General features: G+C 40.5%; 1 protein-coding gene across 2 annotated transcripts; it reads left to right on the top strand.

Moving 5' to 3' along the window:
• Positions 1–3,238: 3,238 nt before the first annotated feature.
• Positions 3,239–7,644, top strand: zgc:110699 (ras-related and estrogen-regulated growth inhibitor). Of its 2 annotated transcripts, XM_014025114.1 has the most exons (7): positions 3,239–3,340; positions 4,303–4,401; positions 4,518–4,591; positions 5,474–5,612; positions 7,014–7,107; positions 7,187–7,258; positions 7,417–7,644. In XM_014025114.1, exons 1-7 carry the CDS (start codon positions 3,289–3,291, stop codon positions 7,523–7,525), a joined length of 639 nt encoding a protein of 212 aa, XP_013880568.1. In that variant the 5' UTR covers positions 3,239–3,288; the 3' UTR covers positions 7,526–7,644. The 2 variants fall into 2 exon arrangements, with proteins under 2 accessions (XP_013880568.1, XP_013880566.1); XM_014025112.1 differs by having other exon boundaries at positions 7,187–7,448.
• The last annotated feature ends 4,203 nt before the right edge of the window (positions 7,645–11,847 follow it).

Raw genomic sequence — 11,847 nt, 5'->3', positions numbered from 1 at the left:
GTGTGTGTGTGTGTGTGTGTGTGTGTGTGTGTGTGTGTGTGTGTGTGTGTGTGTGTGAGTCGAGCACAGCTCCTGCTGCAGAGACGAGTCGAGAAGGGGTTACCTGTGGAATGTACTGTAAGTGGGCGTGTCTAAAGCATAAACACTGTGCGCTACGAGGCCTACATGACGGTATTCTTAGATCCTGCTTCTTGTCTTTACAACCTGACCCTGACCCCAACACTTAGGTTAACCAGGAGAAATGTGACCCAAGTAGGGGTCTCCAGAAAAAGTGGTGCCGTACAGTAACACCCCTTTTGTTCTTGTCCAATCAGGTGGTGCCATACAGTAACACCCCTTTTGTTCTTGTCCAATCAGGTGGTGCCGTACGGTATCGCCCCTTTCTTGCTTGTCCAGTCAGGTGTGTCCCTTTAACAAAGTCCGTCAAATCAGGTGTGTGTCGCTTTAGAATCGCCTTTCCTTGTGACACGCCCACTCATCCGCAGAGACCCCTATTTGGAGGAGTCTGTGAGGGGAGGGGCGGGCTCTCAGTCAGTTGCCCAATGAGGATCTTCCTTCAGAATGAGTGTGGATATGTTTTATTCGTTTCATGCTCACTCGTCAAAAATGCATTATCCGTAATGGATATTCCGGCTCAACCCAAGGTATCACCCACTGGAACACAAGTTAGGAATCATCAGGACTCTATGCCAGACAGAGTCTCCACAAACCCAAGAGGCAGGGAAGGCACATCCATGACAGGCCCTGGAGCAGTGTGGTTATCCTAACTGGGCTTTCCTGAAAGGAGACAAGAAACCCAAACAGGATTCCAATCAACCACCAGGTGAAAATGAAGACCCCAAACCAGTCGTCATCCTGTGTATGGCGAAAGTTTCAGAGAAACTGATAAGTTTATTCTCTAAACATGTCCCAGTGGCTTGCAAACCCCAAAACACATTAAATGGACTGGTTCACCCCAAAGATCCAGTTCCCCAGCACCAAACACCACTGTTCAAAAGAATGAGCCAGCACAGACGAGCAACATTATCTGGCCAGGACTTTGCAGTTTACACTCATCCACAGGCCAGTACCCTGTAGTTTACACTCATCTACAGGCCAGCAGTCACTCTTTCAGGGATGAAGATATTCTCATCCTTGATAGAGAGGAACATTGGTTTGAGAGAGGAGTAAAGGAAGACAACTCTGTGAAGAAAAACCGTCCACCATTAAACAGAGGTGGAGGCCTTGGTGTCCAGTTGTCCTCCTCCTACAGTGCTGTTATTGCAAGTATGACTCAGCCCCCTGTGAGCAAATGGTGTGAGTCAGGGCCCCAATGATACCAACACAAAGAGGGACAAAAAGAAGGGGACGTTGAACCCCCACTTGCATTCACAGCACATAACACGCCACAGGTCAGATGATAGGGGACATGACTCTCTATGAACAATAGAGCTAATCAAGCCTATTGTTAGGCGATGGCCCTCTTTTGCATACGACTAACCTGTTTGTCCAGGTGGAGGCAGGGCTTATAAGGCTGAGTTCACCTGAAACTCATCAGACTGAAGAAGTCTCTTGGAGGAGAGACGAAAGATTTCACTAAAGAAGAACCCACCCAGAGGACCTACTTATTTTTTCTTTTTGATTTTTTCTACCTGGATAACTGAGATGCATCAGGACATTTTGAAGAAATACAACCTTCAGGTCCCTCCCCCCTGCTCTCTGTCAAGCAAGTAGGGGTCTCTGCGAATGACTGCGGACGAGTGGGCGCGTCACAAGGAAAGGCGATTCTAAAGCGACACACCTGATTTGACGGACTTTGTTAAAGGGACACACCTGATTGGACAAGCAAATAAGGGGCGATACCGTACGGCACCACCTGATTGGACAAGAACAAAAGGGGCGTTACTGTACGCACCACTTTTTCTGGAGACCCCTACTTGGGTCACATTTCTCCTGGTTAACCTTAGTGTTGGAGTCAGGGTCAGGTAGAATATATCCAACAATATGTTAAACAGCACAAAAATATATTTGGTCAATACATGAAAATGGCAATAATTGCAGTATTTTACCATGTATTGCAATAAATTACTTACATAAATAATATATTGCAAGGCAAGACATGATATATTGGCATGTAAATATCACAATATATGAATACACGTGAAATACAGTATATTGTCATATAATATATTGAGGGATATATTTTTGCTTCGTATGGTGCCTGAGTTCTCTGTTTGAGATCCAGAACAATACTTTTTTTTTTTTGTTTTTGATTGTTGGTTCTGGATCTCGTGGAGTTATTCCACTTGACACGCTGTGAACCCAGTTGGTCTTTGTGTCGATTTTGTACGTCACTACCTTTTTGATGGTGTTGGTAAGACGTAGAACCTTTGTTCTGGAAAGATTTTCCAGAGTTTCCAAGATCGTTTCTTTGGAACGCTGGAGAATTCAGACCAAAGCATTGCAGTCCCACTTTATATAAACCCCAACTTGTCCGTAAGTTATGTTATGAAATTAAACATTAAAATAAATTGTCTCCCGTAAATGGAAAATGGCGCTGTCTTGTGGCAAAATTTAAAAAATGGCATTTAAGAAACTTTTAATTTTTACTCCTTTTTCTAAATTTAATAAATTAATCTTAAATATTTCTGCTTTTTCCCCCAAAACAAAGTTGACTATTTTGAAAAGACAGCAAAAAGATTGATGAAAACATTTCCAGAAATTTATATCAACAAAATAAATCACATTTTACATTTATTTAGGGGCTATTTATTTAATCACACTGATTATATTGTAATAATTGTGAAACAGAACCTTTTTATTTTTACTTTTAGAGTCAAAACCTTATTAATTCCTCTACTTGAGCCTGTTGTGTTTTATTGTGTGAGGCAGTTTATCGGGATGATCCGAAACCACTAAAAAGATTTAAACATGTCTTGAAAGAACCTGTAGACTTGGGATTCTACACCTCCAGAYGATGGGCTCTTGTCATTTGCTGTTCCCAAAGATGGAGAGCTCTTTCACCCAAACACAAGCAGAGAGAGTCGGGCAGACATGAGACGAGGATAGTCGCATCTCTCTGTTCTGCTCTGCTTAGTGTCTGAGGCAGGTTCATTCACTCCTCCTGGCATCTGGATTGTTTTCTTTCCTTGAGGTCAGTATTCACTCAGAAGGAAGCTTTGCATCTGCAGTAAGCATTCAGTTTTAGTCACATGACTATTTGCACAGTATTTATTTATTTTATTTTTTTTGTCGTACGGCTTTTCTCGTACACGGGAAGACGGACGAGTAGTGACTTCAAGGAGGAAGATGGTGCTGGTGAAACTTCTTATTTTGGGAGCTCATAACACCGGAAAAACAGGTAAAATAGATCATAACTGACCTCCTGAAACCTGAGCTCAAAARCCATTGAAAAGATTTAATATTCAGTCATCCTTGAGCAGACAAAGGGAGTTTAGTTCCGCTTTGAGAGGCTCAGAACAGAAAGTCTAAAGTTGACCCAGTTTCCTGAGCCGTAAGGTGTAACCTCTGTGACCTTTGAACTTCTGCCTGTTTCCATAAACATCTCAGTGGATCTTGGTGCCACTTTTATGTTGCCTAAGCACGTGTATGTTTATTTCACACAGCTTAATCTCTTTTTTCGAGTCGTCTTTTGGGCAAAATTCATGTATATAGTTGGGTACATTTACTGTAGTGTTTCCTTGTCTTCTTTTTTTCTCCTAAAGTTTGTGTGCATCTGTGTGGTACTTCAGCATTTGTTTACTTTGTATTCCCATCAGGTGTTTTTGCATCCATTTGARTTTAAATACATCATTATCTCATTATTTTCTTTATTCCTGGGTTGTGYTTCTCAGATAACCTCACTAAACCAGGGCCACCAGAAGATTCAGACCCCTGGATTGTGGTGCTTATTTATGTCAGTTTGCAGAGTCCCCCGCTCTATAGGAGGYGGATCAGTCACTTTGTTTTAAATGGTTTTCTAATTTGAAATAAATARGGTTGGGGTTTCTGTCTCACCATAAATCGCCACGGATCATGCAGTAAATATGAACACAGTGGCAAGCTTTGAGGACGCCTCAAACAAATGTCACCAACCGTTTTTTAATGTCCTCTGCTAAAATACAGCGAGTCCTTTAGCGGCAGACACAAAAGTCAAACAAACACRAGCCCTTCAGACTGTGAGCCGAGCTCAGAGAAAGCCCTTCGCTCGTTTGTTTAAACAAGGCAGGCAGCTCCACAACGACGTGTAGCAAACAGAGTGCAGATCAAATGTGAACGTGTTAATCAGAGGAGAAATCTTTGCCAGTGTGTGTTGTGTTTCAGGCCCTGCGCTCCCCGGTGACCGTGTCTGTTTTGTGTCTGCAGCACTGTGTGTTCGTTTCATAACCAAACGYTTTATAGGAGAATATGACCATAAAAAGGGTAAGGGCTTCAATAAATATTTTTACATTTCTGACATGGACAAAAATAATTGGAGCATTTCTTACTCACCTACATTAGCCACTGGCAGGATAATTATAGCTCAGATGTTTCTGCAGAAGTGACATACAGATGTAATCGGCTGGTGGACCAGGAGGTCTTGGAAATGGAGATCATGGACTTACCATTCAAGGTCAATTTTATCTTTTGTTTAATTTTATTTATAATCACAGTTTTTTTTCTTTAGTATGAAAATAAAATAACATCTAAAAGGTTTTGCTTAAATTAGACCTAATAAAATGAACAGCATTGAGTGATTTGGCAGATCTGTGATTCCTTTCATTGTAGCAAAATGTTGACACCCAAAAAACCCCAGCACCTCAAATCAAGAAAATATAACTAATGAGGCAATCTTAGTTTAAATATCGTCTATCATTTTTAGTATATGACACTCCCTTTAGATTATAATACCAATTTCATGGCAGACCGATAGGAAGCCACACTCAGATGTGTCTCAGTTCATGGGTTGTAGCCCACGTGGACTGTGGTCCACTGAGGCCACACCCTACTACGCAGTCTGAGCAGGCTGTATATAATGACTGTTAAATGAGACGGTCTAGTTTTGATAATGTATGTTTGCGTGACCACACAATTTCATGTAACCACAGTGTTAGACCACCAGTGTTAAGTGGACGTAGTCACGTGATTAGTCTTCTAAAAATAGCCTGAGTGGAGGTCCCCATTGGATGCCATTGTCCCGAATTTCTTTAAGCTTCAACACAGGTAAAACCTCACACTGTGATTGAAATAAACAGAGCTGCTACCAGAGTTTGAATGCACACAGGTGTTGAGCAGATGTAGTCACGTCACTAGTTTTCTAAAAATAGCCTGAGTGGAGATCGCTATTTTAACTCTAAACATATCCAAACTACTACTTGTGTATTTGAGCTAARATAGGTGCTTGCTCATATGTTTTCATAAAGTTTACAATTATGAGATTGGTGCCAAATGTGCATCATTTATCCCTGTAAATTTARAAATAAATGTTGATACTTTTTGATATACACTCCTCCAGGAARGCTCTGTGGCTTCTCTGGAGTCGTCCATACGCTGGGCTGATGGTTTCCTGCTGATCTACTCCATCACTCAGCGTTGCAGCTTCCTGGAGATCCCTCGACTCAAAGCTGTCATCGACAAAACTAAATGTAGTCTTGGTAGGCYGGTGCATTACTCTTTGATACAAGAATCTGTACTATATTAACTAGGAGTCACAAAWGTTAGARMTAATCAAATCTATTAAACRYACAGAACCACAAARTAAAATTTGCATGTCCACATAYRCAGTTGTGYTCAAAATAATAGTGTGTTCAAARTTGTGAGTAAAGCTCAAAACCCATWWAATACACCAGTAAACAAGCAATTSTAAAAATCAAAGTTATGAAGTGTCCAGCTCAATTCCTGGACATTAATCCAATTGAAAACTTGTGAGGAATATCAAAAATGTTTCTGTTTCTGAGGCAAAATAAAGAAGTGCAAAGGAATTGTTAAATGTTGTAAAACCATCCTGGAACCGAATACCTGTTCATCGGTGCCAGACGTTGGTTGACCTCCAACAGTTCTCAGAAACTGTTAGTTTGGTGATTGACAGGAATGATAAATCCTAAATATTTTTCAGTTTATACAATAAATATTTGAGTTTGTAAAGAAAAATGCAGACACTTCTATATTTCAGAACAACCCAATTTTTCCCAATTGTTTTTAAAATGATTAAAAAATTGATGCATGGTTTGATTTAGAGTATGTTGTGGCAAGTTTTACCAAGAATGCAGAAACATGTTGGAATAAATGCACAGAAAGTCTRCGTGTATGGTCGTCAATTGATTTAATCTGAGCAACAACAAGCAGAAGTCAATCAGGAAGTCTGTCGAGTTGTGGCTGGCTCGTCAGCGCAGAGCAGCCGATAATATAACATCATGTGACATGCTTACAACCAATCACAATTCGCCAACTGTAACCATCTAACCAATGACAGGACTGTCAGCCCGGAAACACCTTATCAGAAATTAAAGAGGTCATGCATTGCTGGAGTCTTGAAGTCTGGGCCGATAGAGTAAAACAGCCGGAACTAGTTATAATAAGATATGATTACTGGACAGTGTCAAGGTAGAACAGATATAAATAATTAGTCCATAACAGAGTRTAAGTGGCAGTGTTCCCAATGCACTAAAATAAAAATGATTCTAAGAATTTTGAGATTTACTCACAGTTTTAAACACACTGCTWTGGTTTTAAAGACAGCTCTAAATGTTCAAGATTTTTCAGGTTTTCAAGTTACAAAACAGGAAATAATTTCATCTGACAAAACTGTATAGCTGGTCTCTGAGAACCCATAACTTAGACAGTTACTAATAACACATTCAGCTGAATTATCTTTAGGTTGAGTCTGTTTTCTGCTCGACATCTTGTCTATTGTTACTTTCACACGAATGGAGCTGACAGGCATTCCTTATTTGGTAGCACATTATGTTTTGTGTAGGTAGCCTGTCCAAACTACATGCCACAACATCATTCTGCTGTTTTATTGTTTTTTCCTTTATCTCTCTGTGGGTGTGTAGTTGTTCCTACAGTACTGGTAGCCAATAAAGCAGATCTAGAAATTGGGAGAGAAGTGACGACAGAGGAAGGGCAAAAACTTGCCAAAGATTTAAGGTTTGCTTGTAGATCATGGATTTTAATTTCTTCACTGTGTCTAAATGATAGTTTTAAGTGTTTGTGTTTGTGTATGTAGATGCAGTTTTAGAGAGCTGTCTGTGGCTGAAGCGGTTTCAGCAGTGGAAACGGCTGTTTTGCAGCTCATTAGGTTTGTTTCTGCTGTTTTTTTGTTTGACTTTGTACAAACCAAGTTGCCAATGGATTTAACCTCCAACTTGTTTCGTCATTTCCCTGAAYTCATTCGGTTTTCGAGCTTTCATTAATCCACTTGGTATGTTGCTGACAAGTTGTCCAATTTGTTGCCAGGTTGGTGTCTGATCAGCTGCGCCCTCTGCCCGACCGCCGCTCCTACATGCTGACTGTTCGCCACGCCCTGACCAGGAAGCTGACCCGGTCCAAGACCATGCAGTGGTGACTGCCAACAAACAACCAATTCAGCTGTTTCCACAATAGCATTTGCCAGTTTTCATTGTATTTTAATTAGGACAAACACAGTTTGAAAGTCATATTTTTGATATAATTAGAGAAACCAAACAGCTGAGGTTTTCTGTAGCTTGAAATGTATTTCARCCCAATAATGTTCTTGATAAATTATGCAAATATGTTTCTTCTGTTAGCTTTTACTTTATCTTTGGCAGCATGACAACTTAGTGGTTAACACTGTTGCCTCACAACAAGAAAGTCCTGGATTCAATGCCCRGGTTTTCTCCAGGTACACCGGTTTCCTCCTACAGTCCAAAAACATGCATTTTAGGACTTACAGAAAGTGGTCTCTAAATGTACAAGTAATAATCGTTTCAACCCGCTGCCACAGCCAAAAAACAAACAAAAAATGGCTTAGACTGCTAACAGATTACACAAAATCTCTATTTAAAATTATATTGATTATTCCTTAAAGTCAAACCTGTCTGTCTGAGCAAAAAGCTTCATGAAACACTGGATGGATTTTAATTAAACTTTCAGGAAATAGCTGTCTGATGCACAGCTGATTAACTTTTGGAGTCACCTCACTGTAAAGTGGTCGCCACAGCCAACTAAATTTAGAAAGCACAAAAATGGCTCCAACTCTGCCAATTTTACAGAYATCGAGCTAAAACTGTGTGAGGGTTTAGCTGAGACTCATCCACAAAACACTGCATGAGATTTTTGATTAAAAACTTTGCATCGACTTTTGGAGTCATTCCAATTCCAGATGGCCCCCACAACTAATTAACCAAAACAAAACAACGGCTAGAATTCAAGTCAGTTTTAAATAACATGGAGCTTGAGTTAGATTGGTTGTAGCTGAGAGTCATCCACATTCTCTTGAGATTGATGCAGCTCATAAAATTAAATAAGATTGTGCATAACATTATTTTCCAGGTTTGATCAAAACATCTAAAACTCCATRTTATATCAGCATAGCATGTTTGACTAAAACTGGTATGAAAGGCAGCAGGTGATATGCACACCTTCAAGGAATACTAAAACTTGTTTATTTCTATTAGACATTTACAGAACAGAGCTGTCACATCTTAGCARGAAGGTGCAGGTTTGCATAACAAGCCATAGTTTACCCCTAGTCCAAACTATACAAGGAGGTCAAGGCTAAATTATACCTCAAATACATTAGGCCAATTAATGCCCCTYAGGCCTGATTATACCCTCATGTTATCAGGAGTCTTGAGTCATACATAGAAGGATTACCAATTTTGTTAGGCAAGTTAAGCAACTTAAATCTTCTTAACATGTAGACACGTATTACTTCAACTAAATTTCGGTCAGTAAAAATATAAGACTTCCAAAAAAGATCGCAAAGACCACATTTCTCATTGAAAAGTCAAAATGTTCTAAAACTACAACTTCTAAAATTTGGTTTGTGACTGTTTTATCACAAAAATAGTAAAAATTTKTCATGTCTTGATAACGAACGGAAGATTTGACCAAGTTAAGGAGAGATGTACTCTGACTTGAAGGGATATACACTAGCCTGGAGAGGTTTACTCTGACCTGGAGTGTGTCCTCTAACCTGGAGGGGTATACTTTGGCCTGGAGAGATATATTCTGACCTGGAGAGGTATACTTTGGCCTGGAGAGGTATACTCTGGCCTGGAGAGGTATACTCTGGCCTGGAGCAGTATACTCTGGTCGGGAGGGGTATACTTTGGCCTGGAGAGGTATACTCTGACCTGGAGAGGTATACTTTGGCCTGGAAGGGTATACTTTGGCCTAGAGAGATATACTCTGGCCTGGAGAGGTATACTCACCCTGGAGAGGTTTACTCTGACCTGGAGTGTGTCCACTAACCTGGAAATGTATACTTTGGCCTGGAGAGGTATACTCTGAACTGGAGGGTTATACTTTGGCCTGGAGAGGCATACTTTGGCCTGGAGAGGTATACTTTGACCTTAGAAGAGTATACACTGGCCTGGAGAGGTATACTTTGCCCTGGAAACATATACTTTGCCCTGGAAACGTATACTCTGGCCTGGAGAGGTATACTCTGAACTGAAGGGGTATACTTTGTCCTGGAGAGGTTTTTTATTTGACCTGGAAAGGTATACTTCGACCTGGAGTGGTATACTCTGGCCTGGAGAGAGGTATACTTTGGCCTGGAAAAGTAAACTCTGGCCTGGAGGGATATACTTTGTCCTGGAGAGGCATACTTTGACCTGGAGGGGTATACTCTGTCCTGGAGAGGTATACTTTGGCCTGGAGGGGTATACTCTGGCCAGGAAAAATATACTCTGACCTGGAGGGGCATATATTAGCTTTGAGGGATGTTCTCTGACCTGGAAGGGTATACTCTGGCTTGGTGGGGAGTGGAGTTTTCATTTTCTCCCTGTCAAAAAGTGGCTTTTCTCCAGGTACATTGTGTCATTGGTACTCTAGGTACACCCTGGACAGGTGAACTCATAGAAGAAATGTCTCTAGGTGCCTAATTTTTCTCTGTGTCCCTGTGATGTCCAGGGTGTTATTCCCCTGCCTTTCCCACAGTGACTGCTCTACATGGGCACTGGCAACCCCCTTGATGGAGGATAAGTGGGAAAAAATGGATGGATATTTTCAAAACATGGCCTTATGTTAAGCAATTAGTTCTCCAGTAGAGGGAACCAAAGTTAAGTAATTCCATCATCTGAAAACCCTTTTCCCCCTAAAATATTTGGTGTGGAACGTCTTCTGAAYATTTTGGGTCCCGTTTGATAGAAGATCTCATGGTTAAACTTTCATTAAAACAAAATAACAGCTAACAAAATTGATGCTCAAGAATCCCATTAGAGTGACACTCTGGAGACCCGACTCGATTATCTTGACCCAAATATTTCCCACAGAAGCACAGTCTTGAAGCTCGGATGAGTTGAAATTGTTGCTGAAGCTTGTGAGTTAGTTTGTGAGTAAAACAGCTGGTGGGGATGATGTAACAGTATGTAAAGAATGAAGCTGGCTTTCATTACAGCCTTGGCGTTACTCAGCCGTGTCCCTGTCTTTTATTTTCCACAAGCTCTTCGCCTTTCTCTGAACTGCTGAACTTTATGATCACAGAAAGAGACGTCTGAAAAAAGGGAAAACAAAGGACCTAACATAAGACGGACTGACAGAGAAGGGAAAAAAACACTACGGCCTCTTCCTCCTTCTAAATCGTCCTGAAGCCACACATAAGAATCTCTGGCTCTTTGTTGAGACCTTACAGAGAGCTGATGATGCATTCACCGCTTTGTTCACCTTACTCCTCAACCCCTGCGACCACTTCTACATCAATTACTCCACCCTGCAACCATCTAACCAAACAGCTCATTCATGTATAAAAATGTACAGATTATGTCAAAATTTCAAGTTACAGCTAGATTTTAGCAATTCTTATAACAACCATGTTAAATATAAAAAACAGCACAGAAAATCGGATTAAATGCCAAAATTTGAGCAGATATTCTCCAACACGAGTAGTAATCGAACAATTGCTCTRATATGGTGAGCATCCTTAACTCAGACCTAGGGCTTTCATTCTATTTTATTTGATCTTTTTACCATTTATCTCTCTGACAAACCCCGGGTGGATTAAATGAGATGGACAGAGAGGAGGCAGAAGAGGAGGTTGTTGATCAAGCAGAGGTGATGACATCACAGTGGTCACCAAGGAGACAAAAGGTCAGGACCCCATGTCAGCGTTTTTTTTGGGCTCTGAGTAGAAGATGAGTCATACCTGCATCACTACGCCGACCGACCAATCAGACACCAGCAGTCAGGACATGCATCAACACACAATCCACCAATCACTGAGCTCAAAATAGATTAAACTGATTCTATTCTTTGGCTAAAACATCAAGAAAATGCATTAATGTACCGTTAAAAATGTCCTTTTGACAAGTTACTAATCATTCTGAACTTTTTGTCTCCTCCTGCCTAATTATTTTAACCTRTTGATCTGTTTTGTAAGTTAATTTTATGCATGTGTATTTCTGTTACTTTTAATTAAGTAATTAGTTTTATTGAAGAGATTTGRGCTTTATAATGGATCATCCGTCGCCCTCAGGTGGGGAGTTGTTGGTTTGTCAGATACAAATAGATGAAAAAAAAAGTTAGAAATTACTTCATTTGAGATTTCAAAGAGGAAACAGCTCAAAAACAAACTTGCAAAGACCTATAAGGGTCAACCAAAGTGCTTTATTTTGAAATTCGGCCAAAAGGCCACCTAACCTGCTGTTTGTGCTCCATAACAAGCTCAGTTTTTCTGAGATTTATTTGGTCTCGAAGGAAATT

This window comes from Austrofundulus limnaeus, unplaced genomic scaffold (genome assembly GCF_001266775.1).
Source record: "Austrofundulus limnaeus strain Quisiro unplaced genomic scaffold, Austrofundulus_limnaeus-1.0 Scaffold457, whole genome shotgun sequence".
Lineage (NCBI taxonomy): Eukaryota > Metazoa > Chordata > Actinopteri > Cyprinodontiformes > Rivulidae > Austrofundulus > Austrofundulus limnaeus.
The sequence above is the reverse complement of the archived record's forward strand: the minus strand, read 5'-3'. Positions and strand labels throughout refer to the sequence as shown.